Here is a 19,478-nt window from a genome sequence, read left to right on the forward strand (position 1 = left end):
CACTCCCACTGAGCCTGGGAGATAGGGTTGCTGTATCTTGGGTGATTACATTTCAAACGTGTGGGTCCCAGGTACTTGAGGAAGACATTTCTAGGTTGTAAAACTGGCATGAGACTTTTCAAAAGTTTCACATTTTAAAGAGGCAGAGAAAGAATTTATAATAATAAGCTTTCTAAAGAAAATACTCTAAATATAAAAAAGGGTGGTCAGGACCTAGAGTCATAAAGAAGCCTGTCTAAAGTTTAGCCAAACTGAGGGAAGTGCTAAGCCATCTTGGTCAGTGAATGATAACACCTCAATGTTTTTAAAGTTTGCCTATGAAGTGACTCCTTAAATACTCTTTGAATTAATGCCATTTATTAGTGTGTGATTGGCAGCATTATTGTATAGCATTTTATAATTTTATGGTATCTCTTGTTGGTATCCATATTAATCTCAAATCAACAAGAAATATAAATATATGTCCAGTATCTTCATGTGTTTAACATTTATTAAATTATCAAAATAGCCCATGTATTACTTCTATTTGAAATGTTCTTCTTTAATGACTGCTTTTGGTATGATCTAGAAAAGGATTTTACAACTTGCTAGTCCAGGTCAGAATAATTTTTATCTTATTCTTGCGAATGTTATGAAAACCTAAGAAGGCTCCCAAGAAAGCTGAAACAAGTGAGGGTCCCTAAAGTTTACACATCATTAGCTTCAGGTTATATCTACCCCCCCTCTATTGGAGTGAGATACTGAGAAAGAAAGGAATGGAAGAGAGAAGCTGAAGATGGTACAGGGGTTTTTACACCCCTTCCTTATCAGAGCTTTTCCTTCCAGTTCCCAGCATCCTAGGGGGACTACTAAGAGTGTGCTTGGGAATAGCAACTGCCTCCCTCTACTCACAATCCCCCCTCTGTCCATGGGCCCAAACTGGCCACCATCTAGTTTTGTATCTCCCATGAGCTAAGAATGAATTTTACATTTTGAATGGTTAAAGAACAATCAAGAGAAGACTTATTTTGTGGCACATGAAAATCATATGAAATTCCTATTTCAGTGTCCATAAACAAAATTTTACTGGAAAACAACCAGGCCCATTTGTTTATGTATTCTCTATGGGAGGTATTGTGCTACAACGCAGCAGAGTTAATAGTTGTCACAAAGACCACAGAGCTGAAAATATTTACTGTTTGTCTCTTTACAGTTTGCTGACACCTGTTCTAGAGTTATTCTTATCAACTAAATCTAAATTTTTGATAACCGATAATACTTGGTATTATTGTTATTGATTTGACCCCTACCAAATACCATGCAGATGTAGTCTACCCAAGGCAAAGAACCGAATAATGTGGCAGTTTCTGATATTGGAGCATGGCCTGCAGGGGAAACATTCTTTAATCACACATTCTTTTATCCCTCAAATCATAGTATGCAGGTAGTAGGCTTTCTCTGCTCTTACAAGGGCAGTCTCACTCTCGTTAAATAGAAATATGGAAGACAAAATTAAATTCCAAGCTGTCCTGCTGTTTCAAAGCTCTCTATGAAGATTCAATCAGCAGCACACTTTTTAATTTCACATCAGCTGATATTGTTTGAGATTGTGTGACAACAAGCCTGGCAGTTTTCTCCACAGTTTTCTATTTTCCTTGAATGTAAATTTTCCAGCTGGTTACTGACGACCTAGGTAGCTAGACTAAATGTGTGATCTGTATCAGTCAGAATTCTGTTCAGCTGTATGAAGCAGAAACTCAATTAAACAAGCTTAACTAAGTAAGATATTTTTTTTTCCATGTAACCTAAGTCCAGAGGTACCTGAGCAGTGTAGCTGCTCAGGATTATAACTTTTTGAAAAGGTGGGCAAAGATGGCTAGGGTGAGGTGTGGGAACTCCTTCTAGATTCTTGCTCCAACATGCTTACCAGTGTTTAGCTTTTCATCTTCTAGGCACAGGATGGCTGTTTTACCTTCTAGTTTCTAGCCTGTGTTTAAGGTAGGGAAGGAGAGAAACACAGAGGGCAAATGGAAAAAGCCTGACAAAAGAAGTATGTAGCGAACACTAACACAACAAATACTGTCTGCCAAGAGCACTCTTGTAATTTTTCCAATTCATTGATAATATGCTAGCTGAGTCCATCCCCTTTAATAAGTTGTACACATCTCATTGGCCCAAATCATACTACATGGCCATTCCTGGAGGAAAAGAGGTCTGGGGAATTGGGCATTTCAAAGTGGACACATTTGACTCATGAGGATCTATTAGTAAGGAAGACTGGATAAATGGATATGGGGCAACCAGAACAGTGGGGCCCAGGGTATTGTAAGGGGGCCATTGATTTGGGGCATGGCATGGTCCACTAGGGTCATGTCAGCTTTTTTGATGATTTGTACTAATCACAGAGGTCAGATAAAGAGGTCAGAGATAGGACATGAACACGTTGACTTTTCCAATCATTGGATGATTAACTTTACTGTGGCATAAACTAATGATTATAGTTGTTCTTTTCTATTTTGATTGCGAGCCACTGACCCACATGAATGAGGGATACAAGGTGAATAAAGGACAGTATAGGTCACCTGCTCCCCTGGTAAGGTATGATGGAAAACGGGAAAGCAAAATCTAAGGAATTCGACTCACCTGCATTTTCCAGTAGCTTTACTGGAGAGTCTTACCTGCCTAACAAGTGGCAAGTTTTTGGAAGGCAAGGTTCATTTCTTAGGCTCCTTCTTTATTGCTTCCATAAGGGCTAACCCAGAGGCAATACTCAAACTTTATTCACTGATGTGTAAACCTGATGAGGGCAGTATATTCAGAAAATTGAAATTTCAATTTAGGAACAATTTATCAACTCCTGTTAATATTCAGCTCACTTTCAAGATAAGTGTCTTTGAGGGATAAGCGTTATATACCCCATAAATCCACCTTGCATGTGAAATTAGGGAAAGTTTCCACTTTCGCCTCTATCTTCCAAAATGCAATCTAGTGTTTACAGAATATTAATGTAGGCAGAGATCTTTGCTGTCATTTACTCCTACCCCCCTATTTTCTTCATTTTTGATTAGAAACCTGAGACTCAGAATGGTGAAATGGTCTACCTATGAAATTTGTACATGTAACTTTGATGTTTTTACCTTACGTACTTGGTTTAATCCATACAACTCCATCCTTATGTTTATTGACAAAGCTTCTTATTTTTATCATCCTCAAATCCTTCTGTGAAGAGGTCATTCCAACACTGATACAGTATCAGAAGGAAGCATCAGTATTTTTGCCCTGATACTTTATACTTTTTTAGCACAAAATCATAAACATAATTTAAAGGCAGTGGATCCTTTCAGATTATGAAGTCTGCACTTTTTACCAAAAGGAAAATGCTTTTTGAAATAGTTTTTGAAAAAACAATACTTATTCCCACTTTCATAGGTGGGAGAAGTATGAAAAACTATAATTTATTTCTGGGGAGGTAGGGTGGTGTGTGGGGGTAGAAAGAGGTGGGTTATATTTTCTCTTCCTGACTATGAATTAGTACAGTGACAATCCACTTGTCTATCTCTAGATACTTTCTCATTCACCACCGAGAACCAGTGTGATTTATTGGAAAGAGTATGAATTTGATGTCAGAGACCTGAGTCTGAATTTATGTCACATACAGCTCTGTGATCTTGGACAAGTCATTGATATATTTCAACCTTCCTTTCTATAAAATGGGAACAATAACTTATAGAATTATTGTAAGGACTACATTTAGAATGACCATTTATTTTCATTCTCCCATTTTGTGTTTTCTTTGTACAGAGGGAAAAATTCATAAAACTGCTGGACCAGTTGCATAACTCTTTAAGGATTGACCTGTCAAAGTATAGGGTATGTACAAAATTATTTGCCTAAAGGTTAAATGTTGTATGTGACTCAGATGATTTCTCGTCATATTGTAAAAAATTATTTGCTATGTAATGAAAAAGTAAAGATCCTGATTATGGGATCTCGGGTCCTGTCCCACTAGAAGGGTCCCCTAAGTAAGCAAGCAGGTGTCCCCTCTTCAGGTACCTTACCACACATAAGCTTGCAACAATACTGTGCGTGTGTGTGCGCGCGCGTATGTGTATATAGCTTATTTTTTATAATTCTTTTAATAACCATCTGATTGAGTGGCCCTCCTCTAACTTACTCCTATGAAATAGACATGTGGTCCAGTCTTCATCTTGAAAGCTCATCCTTGTTTCTGAGATATCCTGCTGATATTTCCCCAGCTTTTGAGATTTCTATGGGGACTCATTGCTTAATGCTACATAAGAACAATGTGCTTTTCTGAAGCTGTCCAGATTTCATTATGAACAATTCTATACTTTTCCTCCAGGTGAAACATACAAAAACATGTGCATGCACGCACACACACACACACACACACAAAAATGCACTGATATGTGGTATATAAAACTGAAAACAACAAAGAACAAAACAAACAAATGAAGAAACAAAAACTCCTAGACATAGACAATAGTTTAGTGGTTACCAGATGGTAAGGGGAAAAGGGTTGGTAGATGAGGGTAAAGGGGATCAAATATATGGTGATGGAAGGAGAACTGACTTTGGGTGGTGAACATAAAATGTGATATATAGATGATGTATTACAGAATTGTACACCTGAAATCTATGTAACTTTACTAACAATTGTCACCCCAATAAACTTTAATTAAAAAAATATACATATATATATATATATATATGTATATATATATATATATGTGCATGTGTATATGTAAATACACACATAATTTTAGTTATTAAAATATCTGTTACCAGAGATATTAGTTACAAATTTTATTTCCAAAAAAATCTACAATAATAACTATTGCATTCCTTATTTAACAGTTTATCCTAAACATCTTTTCATATCTGTATATATGTATTTCTTCTGCATTCACTTTTTAGTCTCTTCATTGCATATTTTCGGAAATAGTAATACCAAATTTGTCAAACTCACCTTTCATGTTGGAACTGTGGCCTACTTACGCAATGAGAACTTCTATGCCAGACAATGAAAAAGATATTTTGCGGCAAGAAGGACCTGAATCCACCTCATTCATGTCATTTAGACACCCCAACCCTACTCATGTTAATGAAAGTTAGCTGTGGTTTTCCTGGTAGTCCTTTGAAAAACTAACCTGAAATCATGTTAATATGAGAAATTTATCAATGTTAAAATTGTTTCTTAAATCAAATATTTTCATAAGTATATCTTTCCTTTTCTTCAAAAGTCTAAAGATCTGCATTTTTATGTGATATTTCTCACCAGATCTCACTAACAGAAACTTTTTTGTTGAAATCCATAGTAGTTCACAGAGAGAATATGTAACGCAGGCTTATTTTTTTAACTTTAAAAAGTTTCTTTGTGGAGCCGGCCTCGTGGCTCAGGAGGTTAGATAGAGCTCCATGCTCCTAACTCCGAAGGCTGCCGGTTCGATTGCCCCATGGGCCAGTGGGCTCTCAACCACAAGGTTGCTGGTTCAATTCCTTGAGTCCTGCAAGGAATCGTGGGCTCCGCCCCCTGCAACTAAGATTGAACACGGCACCTTGAGCTGAGTCCCCGGATGGCTCAGTTGGTTGGAGCGCATCCTTTCTACTCCAACCTTGTGGGAGTCAAATCACAAGGTTACCGGTTCGACTCCCACCAAGAGATGGTGGGCTGTGCCCCCTACAACTAGCAACAGCAACTGGAGCTGAGCTGCACCCTCCACAACTAAGATTGAAAGGACAACAAATTGACTTGGAAAAACCTCCTGGAAGTACACACTGTTCCCCAATAAAGTCCTGTTCCCCTTCCTCAATGAAATCTTTAAAAAAAAATAAAAATGTTTCATTCTGATTAAAAGTAAATGTAGCACACGTAAAATTTCCCAGAATATTTCTGGGGAAAATTGTCCATCTTGAGAAAATTATAAAAAAATATTTTCAAATATATGCCATCTTCCCCTCTTTTAGTAGCAAAACTATTTTATGAACAAAAATGAATAACCTAATAATATTGCATTGATAATATTGTTTGTATATTTTTATTTCATTATGGAAATAAATACAAGGATATAGCTTTCAAATACTAACAAGAGAATACTGCCAATTGTTTACTTTCTGTAATGTTATATGATAAAAATATTGTAAGAATACTATAAGGATATTTTAAAAATTTTACAGTTCACATTCCATTTACTTTCACAGAAAGCTAGTTTTAGTTTATTTTTCCACCAGAGGCTTAATGCTGATAATTTACCCATTTTCTGTTTCCTAATTAACCAGGAAAACTTTCCTGCAAGCAACGCTGAAAGACTACAAGACCTGAAGTCAACTGTTGACCTGCTAACAAGTATCACATTTTTTAGGATGAAGGTAACTTATTTTATTTCTGTCACTGTCTTGGTGTGACATCACACATGTATTTTCTAGTAAAGTCTGGTTTTACGTTTCTTTCTCTTGTATTGAAGTATAATTGACTTACAATATTACATTAGTTTCAGGTGTACAACATAATGATTCAATACTATGTACATTAAAAAGTGATCACCATGATAAATCTAGTTTTTTCTGTCACCATACACTTATCACAGTATTATTGATTATATTTCTATATTGTCCATTACTTTGCCATGGGTTATTTATTTTATAATTGGAAGTGTTTACTTCTTAATCCCCTTTACTTATTTCACCCATTCTCCACTCCTGTTCCTCTGGCTACCACCAGTTCTCTGTATCTGAGTCTGTTTCATTTTGTTTGGTTGTTTGTTTTTTAGATTTCACACATAAGGGAAATCATATGGTATTTGTCTTTCTCTGTCTGACTTAGTTCAGTTAGAATAGTACCCTCTAGTTCTATCCATGATTTTTCAAATGGCAAGGTTTCATTCTTTTTTATGATTGAGTAATAGTCCATTATGTGTGAGCCTCACATTTTCTTTATTCATCTATCAGCAGATACCTAGTTTACTTTCATATCTTGGCTATTGTAAACAATGATGCAATGGATATTCGGGTGCATATATCTTTTCAAATTGGTATTTTTGTTTTCTTCATATAAATATCCAGAAGTGGGATTGCTGGGTCGTATGATAGTTCTATTTTTAATTTGTTGTAAAACCACACTGTTTTTATAGTGGCTGTACCAATTTACATTCCCACCAACAATGTGCAAGGGTTCGTTTTTCTTCACATCCTCACCAACACTTGTTATTTTTTTTGTCTTTTTGACAATAGCCATTATGACTGCTGTGAGGTGATAGCTCATTGGGGTTTTGATTTGCGTTTCCCTGATGATTAGTGATGTTGTGCATCTTTTCATGTACCTGTTGGCCATCTGTATGTCTTCTTTGAGAAAATGTCTATTCAGGTCCCCTGCCCATTTTTTTAATTGGATTGTTTATTCATTTTTTGGTATTTACTGATGAGTTTTTATATATTTTGGATGTGAACCTCTTATCAGATAAGTCCATTTGCAAATACCTTCTCCCATTCAACAGGTTTCCTTTTGATTTTGTTGATGGTTTCCTTTGCCATATAAAAGCTTTTTAGGCTTTACCCTTCTCTTAGTCAGTACTGTTCAGTCTCAGCAATTAAGCTATGTTGCCTTTGTCTGAATTAAATGAATCTTCCAATGTAAGGTTGTTGAAAAAGAATTATCCTAGACACAAGATATTCTGATACATTTGGCTCAAATTTAGCTTTAAATTAAACCCATCTTAAACAAATCTCTCTAGTAAATGGACATGGCACTTACAAAAAAATATCTCTAAGAATGTTAAATGGAAATGGAGTTTATTTCTTATTTCAGTTTTCACTTAGATGTCTTGCTGACTTCTTTATTGCAAGAGTAGCTGACACTTTTAAATTTACCCCAATTGTAGCCACTTCCATTTTCACCTCTAGCAATGACTACATAAAAGTATAGCTTAATCCATTCATATATTTAACTATTAGCTACCAAAATATGCAGGTAGTTCTTTTTAGATATATCTCCTCTGCTTTAATAGCAAGTCCTCTGCAATCATAATTTGCGTAGCAGGCAATTCATGTAAAGCTTGCCTAAAACTACTTTGTCAGGTAATGGACTAAAAACGTTTGATATGGGATAGAATTTTATAATGTTTATTCAGAAAATTCCTGTACAGGAAAAAAAAAAAGGAAAGAAATATTTTTTCAGTTTTTCCCATGATTATTTTCACTAAAAGCACTAAAAAAAATGGTATTTTATAATATGAGAGGCAGGAAACAAAGCCATACTATATCAACAACCATTCAGATTCATTAAAGTTCATTTGGTTTAAAATCATAGTTAAAATGGGTGAATGGGATAAACAGAACTTTTGTCAATTCTGATCAACTGGCAGTAGCCACTGGAAGTGTGTCAAAAATGACAGTGAGACCCAATCCAGACTCAGTGGGAAAGTTTACAAATTAACAAATGATTCCTGCCATTGTCACCGAGGAGGTGGGGGAATGGGAGTGAGGTGAGGGAGCCCTAGCCCATGTTCGACCTATCGGCCATTCCTCAGTCAGTCACCAGCATTGCAGTGTTCAGAAAACAAAATTGCCTCAAGGTTGCAACTCCTCCTCCACCCTCAGTGCGAGCTGATGACCTTGCTTCCCATTTCACTGAAAAAACAGAAGCAAAGATTGGAGAGCTTCCTCAAGCTCCGACCCATGGTCCTGCCAACCACCCCGTCTGCCTACTTACCTGCATCTGTGTCCATATACTCTTCCTTCTTTTTCATTACTACTATTGATTAGCTGTCTGTTCTAGAAAAGGTCATCTTTTCCACTTGTGCAACTGATTTTATCCTCTCTTCAGTACTAAAGCATTGCTTCAGCAATCCTCTTCACTCCCCCGAGTTATCAAATTTCCCCTCTCTACTGGATGGATATTCTCCATCACCAAACAAGCTATTACTTTTCCAACCTTAAAAATGTTGCTTGACTCCACTTTCTTTTACAGCTAATACCCTAATTCATCTTTACCTTTAACCATAAAAACTGATCAAAATAGCCGTCTCTACGTTTTCTTTCCAATTTCTTTTCTCCCATTATGTTTTGAACAAATTTCCTCCTTCCATTATCGTTTTTACCTCATTACAGAGAATCATATACACTTTTATTGTTGTACAGATCTTTTGCTTTTGACAAACGTGTAACTGTATAACCATTACTATAATCCAGATATAGCACAGTTCTGTACGTGTCCAGAATTCCCTTCTGCTACTCATTTATTACAGTCAACCCTTCTCCCATTCCCTGGCAGCAACTGATCTGTTGTTGTCCCCTATAGTTTTACCTTTTCCAGAAGGTATTCCATGTAAATGAAATAATATACTATGTAGTATAACACTTCAGCTATTCATTCATCTTGTTCAGTGTATCAACATTTATTTCTTATTGCTGAGTAGTAATTCTTTGTTATATATATGTATATATATACAACAGGCATTTGGGTTGTTTCCAATATGCAGTTATAACAAATAAAATTGTTAAAAATATTCATGTATGTACTTTTAGTTAACATAAGTTTTCACTTTTCTTGGGTAAACACCTAAGAGTGAGGTCCCTCGGTCATTTGGTAAATGTATGCTTAACTTTACAAGAAATGCCAAATTGTTTTTCAAAGCAGTTGTATAATTTTGCATTCCCTGCAGCAGTGCATGAGAATTCCAATTCCAGTCGCTCTACATCTTTTGGTGAAGCTCTTGGCATTTTCCATGGTTTTAATTAATTATTTTTAGCCATTCTAGTAGAAGTGAAGTATTTTATGGTGGTCTTAATTTTCTCTGTTAATTAATATTGTTGATTACCTTTTTTGGTCTGATTAGCAATCTGAGTTTCTTTAATGAACAATCTGTTGAAATATTTTGCCCAGTTTTCATTAGGTTGCTTTCTTATTGTTGAGTATTAAGAATTCTTCACATACCTTGGGTGTAAGTCTTTCGTCAGATACTTTATTTGCCGATATTTTCTCCCTGTCTGTTCTTTGCCTTTCATTCTCTAACAGTATCTTCTGAACAACAAACGTTTTTATTTTTGATGAAGTCTATTTTATCAATTTTTCTAACTATGGATAGTGCTCCTAGCTAAAGCAAGGTCACAAAAAGAATTTCCTATGTTTCTCCTATTAGTTACATCTGACCTTTTATATTTAGTCCAGTGTTCCATTTTGAGAGTTTTCTTTTAATAAGCTGTGAGGAATGAATCAAGGATTTCCCTTCTTTCTTTCTTTCTTTCTTTCTTTCTTTCTTTCTTTCTTTCTTTCTTTCTTTCTTTCTTTCTTTCTTTCTTCTTTCCTTCTTTTTTGCATATGCGTGTTCTAACACCATTTATAGAAACAATGATCTTTTTTCCATTGGATGGCATTTGCATCATTTTAAAATAATAAATTAGTCATGTTTGTTTGGATCTGTTTCTGGATTCTCCATACTGTTCAATTGTCTATACTTTCACCATTACCTTGATTACTGTAGTCTTATGGTAAATCTTCAAATCAAATAATGTGAGTCCTCCACCTTTTTTCTTCTTTTTCAGAATTGTTTTGGTGATGTTAGTTCTTGTTGGAATTTTGAGTGTGATTGCAGTTAATCTACAGTTCAGACTGGAGAGTTTTCCTCCTCTCTCATTGGCTGATTTTTTTCTGGTCTTCACTACTTTGTGTTTTTCTCATTTACTTGATGTCATAGGGGTAGACTAACCCAGGGTTTATTTCTTGGACCTATTCTCTAACCATGCTCACCTAGTCTCATTTCTTTAAATTCTTCTCTAAACTAACAATTTCCAAATTTGTATCTCTAGCCCAAGTATCTCCATTACTCCAGACTCACTTGCTGAAATGTCTATTTGAAATCCAGTTGTATGCATAATAGTCTTCTCAGTCTTAACCCTTCCAAAACTGAACTCCTGATCCCCCAAGCACAGCCTACCCATTTAAATTGAGGCCACCAGCATTATACCAATTAATCCAGCCAAAACCTTCAGGACCTGACTCATCTCTCACACCAATCATACAATCTGTCAGCAAATCTTGTTAGCTCTTTCTTCTAAAATTAACTAGAATATAATTTCTTACAACAGCTCTTAGTTTACCACTATAGTCCAACCACTGTTTTTTCTTGACTGGTTTATGGCACTATTCTTATCACTGGTCTTTTTACTTTTTCCATAACCCACCTTAAGGAAACATAAGGGAGGCATTTTAAAAAGATAATGTCACTTTGCTCTTCTGCTGAAACAGTTCAATTTCTCCCCACTCGCTCAAACCTAAGGTTCTTACAGTGTGTGTGTGTGTGTGTGTGTGTGTGTGTGTGTGTGTGTATGTATATATATATAAATAATCTTCCCCTTGCTCTCATCCTCTTACTTCTCTGAGTTCATCTACTATTGCTATCCTGTTGTTAATTCTAGTCCCGTGAAATCCCTCCTATCCCCACTTCTCTGTTTTATTTTTCTTTTCAACATGCATCATCATGTTATATGTGTTACTGATTTATTTTGTTTGTTATCTATTAGAATTAGTTCCACAACGAAAGAGATTTTTGTTTCTGTTATTCATTGCAGTATCACATTGTCTGGCATATAATAGGTGATAAATATTTGTTAAATGATTGAATGGAATGAATTAATGAATGAATGATGTTGTGTAAGTGTTTCTATTTGAATATTTACAACTATGACCATTTTCACTCATTTGTCATATCAGAAACTTAAAGTGGATATTTATATATTTAAAACATTTCTAAGATCACATTTTTTCCAAACATAGAAAAATCAACTAAAAGCATTTATTGAATATTGTTTGATTTGCTTATACTGGATTACAGTGTTCCACTTTTTATTTTAAGAAAATAATTTGTCTGTCAGGTTCTAGAGCTGCAAAACCCACCAAAGGCCAGCATGGTGGTGAAAGATTGTGTCAGAGCTTGCCTGGATTCTACGTACAAGTATATTTTTGACAATTGCCATGAACTGTATTCCCAGCTAATAGATCCGGTAAGAAGAGATGCGTGTCTACTTTCTGTTTCTAATGTCTGTTTCTATAAGTTCAGAATGACAGTGAATGGGAAAGTATATTTATTTAATTTCATATTAACTTTAGTCTTTGAGAATGTTCATGTTTTCTTTACATTTTAATATACATGAAATAATGAACTCCTTAAGTAACTTTTATATACATGAAATAATTCACGCTTTAAGTAATGTTTATGTACATGAAATAATTCACTCCTTACAGTAACTTTAGTAATGCTGGATATTATTGTTTAAGTTTTTCAGGTGAGGACTCAGTTTTAGAATTGAGTGATTTACTCAGGGTCACACAGTGGTCAACTAGCAGATTTGGCACTAGATTTAGGATTCGAACTCCTGCTCCTATGTTCTTCCCCTAATTCATACTGCCTCCCTTACCATTTTACCTCATCAAAGTGACAGATGGAGAAATTTTTATGGAACAGGATTGTAAATTGTCATATACAGTATATAAATTTATTATTAAGATGTATTTCAAAATTCAAAAGGAAATCAAGCAAGCATATATTTACCATCTAAATGACCAATGTTAACATTTAACAATATTTGCTCTACTTTTTATTGTTTACAGGCATTAAATGTTATACATGAAATGACATCACACTTTGCATTTTCAAATCCAGTCCCCTCTCTTCCTCCTCCTTCAGAGATGGACACTATTTTAATACTAGTGTATTTGAACATCGTTTTACATGTACTCAATGAACACTTCAGTTTTATTTTCTGTGAACTGCCTATTAATCTTTTGCTGATTTTTCTCTTGGCCTGCTTGTATTTTATATATTAAAATACAATTTTAGACATTCTAAAATATATTCTGGATACGAATCCTTTGATGGTTACGTGATTTCACATATTACTTCCCTCTTCATGTTTAATATGTCTTTCTGTGTTGCATTGGAGTTTTCTAATGCATGCTATGATTTATATATTATGTTAGAATCTGCTACTACTTCTATAAAACTGGTGTTTGGAGATAGCTTTTTAACAAGTATCTATTGCCTGTCTCCTTCCCTGAAGAATGTACTTGCCCCCAAGATTTGAAAACTGTGCAATGACCTATGGAACTTCCTAGTTACTTGAGTAGAGGCAGATTCTAGAAAGTATAAGTTGGGTAAAGTCAGTGGCCAATGGCTCACTGGTTACAGCTGATGGCCATCCAATAACAGTTGATGGCCGTTTACTACCTGAGCCAGCACCTTTCTATGTGAGGCCGAGAGCCTGGAAACTGCTTTCTGGGGCTTTGTCCCCACAGTGCATCTCGCCCCAGGGGAAGTGAGTATCATCTTTGGGGCCCCAGTATTCAACATTTCCTGCCACAGAGTAAGGTTTATAAAGTAATTAATAAAAAACAAATGTTATAAAAGCAGTATTATGTTACTTAGTCTCCTTCAACAACTCCACTTCCAAGCCTGTGGTCAAGAACGTGATCTCTGATCAAAGCCCTTGAGTTCAAATTCCAGCTCTACTGCTGATTAGTTTTGTGGCCTTAGATGAGCTACTTAGCCTCTTCATGTCTCATTTTCTTCATCAAAGACATATTTTTTTAAAATATTTATGCTACTTCTGTTTTGTCTGAGTTTTCTCTAGATGATTTCATGCCTCAAACCAAAAATAAGAATTTCATGGTTGCTAGACACATTTTAATTCTGATTATTTAAATGTGGAAGCATACTTTCTCACTCCAAAGGGGTTTTGAAGAGCCATATAAAAATAGTGCTAGGAATAAAAATGGAAAATAGATTTGACAGAAAAGTCAGAGTTAGAAAAACAAGATAGAAATGTGGTCTCTATAGGCTGGCTACAGACTGATGGTGCAGCACTTACCTTGCTTGAATCACCAAGCTTCATGTTTGTCCTTCATTTAAGCAAAACTAAGAATTAAAATGTGGCAAGCTGGACATGTGTGATTAATCGTTTGCATAAAGACACCTGAGAGATTAAATGATAAACTAGCCCAATGTCGTAATTATATTGCTTTAAGTAATAATGAGTTTAAGAATCTTCTCATAAACATATTAGCTTTTTGAGTAACAGTTTTTATAAATTGCCTGTTATTACCATGTGCCTATTTTTAAAAAATGGAATTTCTGTCTTTTTCTTATTAATATTCTGGTGTTTCTTAGTCCTTTGTTAGCTTACATGACAAAGAGTTTTCACAATCCATCATCTTTCTTTATGTTTGCCACAGTGAACATTTATAAAAAATTCTCAATTTTAGTATAATTAAAATGTTCAATTTTTCTAATTTAAAATGAAGTTTTAAAAATTCTTTATTGCCCGTTTCACAAATAGAGGGTCTCTTTTTGTATAATAAAATAGATGTGTTCTAGCTTGGTAATAATCACTGTTAAGAACAACCAATTTATCTTAAGCTTGTTTCCATGTTCTTTAAGGAATCCTTAGATTTTCAAGATTACAGATTTTCTTTTCATATAGATGTCCTTCCAGGAGAGAATAAGCCAAAACATTTTCAAATCTAAATGTTTGTTTTTTACTTTAAAGGTGTCCTCAGAAGCTACATTAGTGCCTGTCATATATTAGTGTCGAGTATCTGTCTGTCTGTTCATCCATCCATCCATCCATCCATCCATTCATCCATCCATCCATCTATGGAAAATTACATATATATTCTTTGATTATTTTTGTTTCTCTCCCAAATCAAATTCACCTGCGTCTTACATCTGAGGCAATCTCTATTATAAATTTGATATTCACTTTCTGGTTCATCTTTGTATACATTTATTATACATGTCTATTATCCATTTGTGGTATTTTCTGTACCTCCACTAATCTCTCATATACGGCATTTTATAAACAGGTAGTACAGTAGTATGGTTACATGTGCTAACTCCAGAACAGACTGCCTAAATGTTAGTGTTTGGTAGGAATCTGGTAGATCTTCAATTTTTAAAGCTCAGTATTACTCTTTGAGAACCTATGCTGATATATCTGGAACGATTCACTGATATTTTTTACTGTTGCCTATCATATTATTACACCACAATTTACATATTAACTTCAGTCCTTCACTTTTACAAATAATAGTGCAGTGAGTACTAAGAAGGGACATGTGCAACTGACTTCCAGTCTGTGTTCTTAAAGAACAGGAGAAGGCCTTCCTTTCCTCTACTTTTCCATTTCTAATAGAAATATTATAAACTTACCATCTTGTAGCATGTGGTCAAAAGTACCCTCTATTTATTCATGTGTGTTAAAATGCCCTGTTACTTGTAAACATTCAGTTTAATGAGAACAGAAACTCTGCATTACTATTATTGAATTTATAGCACATAGCAGTGTGCCTCACATACAGTAGCAGAAATCTAGAAATACTTGCTTATTAATGGAAAAAATATCTTTTACAAAAATATCTTTTTTAAAGTCATTTTTCTTTTTTTAAAGTCATTTTTCAGTTATAGTTGACATACAATATTATATTAGATTAGGTGTACAACATGGTGATTAGACATTTATATACCTTTCAAAATGATCACCCTGATAATCTAAGTACCCATGCTACTGTACATAGTTATTACAATATTATTGATTATATTCCCTATTCTATACTTTAAATCTTATGACTATTTGCCCTTTTCTGTCTGACTTATTTCACTTAGCACAATACGCTCTAGGTCCATCCATGTGGTCTCGAATGATAAGATTTTATTACTTTTTATGGCTGAGTAATATTCCATTGCGTATATGTACAACAATTTCTTTATCCAGTCGTCTATTGGTGGGCATTAAGGTTGCTCCCATATCTTGGCTATTATAAATAAAGCTGCAATGAACAGAGGGGTGCATATATCTTTTTGAGTCAGTGTTTTCTTTTTATTCAGATAAATACCGAGAAGTTGAATTACTGAATCATATAATTCTATTTTTAATTTTTTGAGAAACATCCATCCTGTTTTGTATAGTGACTGCACCAGTTTACATTCCCACCAGTATTGCACAAGTGTTCCTGGATTTCCACTTCCATGCCATGACTTACTAATTCTTGTCTTTTTGATAATAGCCATTCTAACAGGTGTCAGGTAATTTGTCATTGTGGTTTTGATTTGCATTTCCAAGATGATAAGTGATATTTAGCTATTGGCCATCTGTATGTCTTCTTTGGAGAAATGTCTGTTCAGATCAAATGTTTTGAGGAGGGCCTAATATAGTAGATCAACCTTAACATTCAACTTTGCTAGCAAAATTGTCCCTCGAACCTATAGAGTTCTTGTCTCTCAAACCTTTGTGATTGTCCAAGTAACCTATTTTATTTTTAATAGTGCTCAGTAGATAAGGATGTGACAAGACCTGCCATTGTCCCAAACATGGGAGTCTCAGTCAGCACCTAGATTCAGGCTAATTGGTAGCCAGACCCTCAGGCAGCAGCTTTTAAATAAATATGCAGGTCCTGTGGAACTGCAATCACAAACCCCACTGACCTGCAGACAGTGATCTGGAGGTGTCCCCTGGTTATCTTGCTGGGTTACCTTGCTGAATCTAGGGCTCCACACCAGTGGGTAAGTGCCTTTCTGGGAGATACTGGTGAGCTGGATTGAGGTAGGAGAGTGCAGAGTGGCGTCCTCTGGCCTGTGTTCCCTGAGAGCAATGTCTTAGGCTGCTAGATGTATGATAGTCCTGAAGCCTGCCTCTCAGGCTGACGCTCCAGAACAAGTAACTATTAATACTTACTCATTAAAAATATTTATTTTGATGTAATGTGTGATGGAAATATTGTTTCAAAGTAATGTTTACTGCAACTTTAGAAATAAAAGTTAACTATGAATTATACTGCAGAATCAAATCAACCAGTAGCATTTTTGCTTTGTTTTCCTTTGCTTTCTAAAATCAGCCTGGAGAATTGTAAAAAGACTCTTACAGTATGTAACAAGTCCTTCTATAAGTTGTTTTCATGAATTATTAAATTTGAAAATAGTTGTCAAGCTCAGCTTTAGAAATGAAATGTTGTTTTTTCTTTTTCCTCCATTCTATCCTCATTACCTGAAATCCTAAAAATAGGCGCAGGGGTGGGGATGATTTTTAGTGCTACATATTTCCTCATAGTGTTTTGTACACTAATAAATGTTTTAAAAGATGAAACAGAAATTAAGAGGTTTTGTCAAGCTCCAATATTAAAAAAATACTTCAGCCTCAAAAGTTATCATAAAAATAGATAAATTTGCCGGTGTAAATTCTTGAGGAGAAAGTGACTCGGGGTGAGAATCACTGAGAAAACAGATGAGGGAGATACAAACATGAATGTTTTCATCCTTTTAGTAAACTATTCTGAGGTTGACATATAAATTCCCCTTGTTCTTGGAATACCATTTTCTTACAAAACACATTTTTACTCTTTTTCTTTTTTTAAAAAATAATGTTAGTCTTTCCTTAATTTTCATCAAAAGCCATGTAGGCCTGACTATACTAATTTGTGGTGTTGCCCAAAAACATCTGACTCTTTAGTTTTTTTAAAAAAAGAAGATTGAGGGGGATTCTGTATTTAATCAGTACACGATCTAGATTATTTTTGCAATCAATTTCCATGTTCAAAATTTGATCATGTGCGAACAGAGTAGTCTTAGCAGTAGATGCTGAAATACTCGGATATACAGTAATTACTGAGCTAGGGAATACCAAGGATACCTTTTTCTGTACTTCACCATTATCTCCAAGTGTAGGGTGATCTCAAGCCCCCAAATTTGCCAATCCATGCAATAAGTACTTGTGTACTTCCTCTTGCATATGAGGCATTAAGCTAGATGCTATGTACGACAAAGTGAATAACTCAAAGCCTTGTTTTCAAAGTTCATTTTCTACCACAGGGTTCACAAAGTATAGTCATGGACCTGTCGCTTCAGCTTCACCTGAAAACTTTCTGTAGACGTGTATCTGAGGCTCCCCCTACCCCCCAGGAGCTGCTGAATCAGAAACTCTAAGGGTGGTGTCCAGCAATCTGTGTATTAACAAGCCCCGCAGGTGATTCTGACACGTACTCATGTGTGAAAGTCACTGATTCACTGCGTGACTCAGACAAGTAAAGGCAATTACAATACAGTGTGGAAAGTGCTCTGAGAGAGAAAAGATGGGGTGTTCTCTGAACACATAGGAGGCTCAAGTGATGCACTGTGGGCGGGGAGTGAAGGATCAAGGAAAGGCTTTCAGGAAGACGTGACTTCTAAGAAGATATAAAGGATATGTATAAAGTATAAAGGATAAGTATAAAGTATAAAGGATAAGTCAGAGCTAAGCATGGAGGGGATATTAGGAAAAAGAAGAATGGGGCAGGGTGAGGGACAAAAGGCAAAGGAGAGTATTACAAATGAAGGAGGGTCCCACTTACGCAAAGCCTCAGCGGTATATGAAGGTTTGAGCCCTCTCAGAACTGAAGGCTGGAGCAACTGTGACCAACCAACAACAATGTCAAGATGATCGTAAGGCTTAGTCGCTATTGATATTAACAATAGTGAAAGTAGTAGGGACTCCAAATAGTTTCCTGTCACTGGTAATAGCTAAGGCCGAAGAGGAAAGCAGATGTGTTATAAGCCAAGCTAAGGAGTTTGGATTTGTTCGGAAGGAAATGTAAAGCCACTAAGAATTGGGTAATGGCATGATTGGATTTGTGTTTTATAATGACGGGTCTGGCAAAGGCGAGACTGGGGCCAAGAAAAGCAGCTAAAAGGCCACTTGGGTAATCTAGTTGAGTTATATTTTGCAACGGAACCTGACTTGTTCTTGCCAAAATAATTTATTTACAAAAATTCACCCTAGGTCTTTAGTGTATGTTGAGTAAGAATAATACCTACAGAAAGATTAAAGTCTTTTCTCTTAAATAATCACTTTCAATTTGGGGGTTCCAGACAACTATAGGTATTTGTAGACAAAGTTAGAGGAAATCACAAGCTATTTTTAGTATATTAAAAAGTACAGCAAGAATCATACGATTGTGTAAAAGCAAATTAAAAATGCATGTTTCTTTCATTTTGGCTGAAGTAGTTGTCAACTCAGTATTGATACTCTGGTTATCTTAATGCTGATTAGAAACTCTAGCTTGATCTTTACATATCAATGGAGAACAAAAGCTTGAGAAAACGATCTTTTTGCCTAACTGATGCAGTATGAAGGAAAATTAAATAGGATCCATGAAAGAAAAATAAATACAAGTATCTTGATAGTTAAAAATTACAAACCATGACATGTTTTCTATTATGTGATGTTTCTGGACCCAAGTGAATAAGGTGGCTACCCAAGCATTACGCAGAAAACTGACCTGAAATGAAAAGAGGAGGAAAATTAAATTGCATGAAAACAGTTCAATTTGGGAGGTAAAAAATCATATTTGATTTGTAAGTTATTTATACCCAGAGCTGTTATGAGACGGAAAGGCATCAGCTTCCATGAAAGCCCTGCTTGAGTCCTAGGTTTTGGGGCAGAGTCCCCATTCAATGTTT

General features: G+C 35.4%; 1 protein-coding gene across 1 annotated transcript in view; it reads left to right on the plus strand.

Annotated features, from left to right (window-relative positions):
* UNC13C (unc-13 homolog C) overlaps positions 1-19,478 on the plus strand; it is a 497,972-nt gene that overhangs the window by 270,084 nt on the left and 208,410 nt on the right. Inside the window, exons 14-16 of the mRNA XM_081047963.1 lie at positions 3,781-3,849; positions 6,280-6,369; positions 11,869-11,997. Coding sequence (XP_080904089.1) covers positions 3,781-3,849; positions 6,280-6,369; positions 11,869-11,997 — 288 coding nt within the window. The remainder of the gene's footprint in view (positions 1-3,780; positions 3,850-6,279; positions 6,370-11,868; positions 11,998-19,478) is intronic.

Source organism: Rhinolophus hipposideros (assembly GCF_964194185.1).
Source record: "Rhinolophus hipposideros genome assembly, chromosome: 5".
In the NCBI taxonomy this organism is placed as follows: Eukaryota; Metazoa; Chordata; class Mammalia; order Chiroptera; family Rhinolophidae; genus Rhinolophus; species Rhinolophus hipposideros.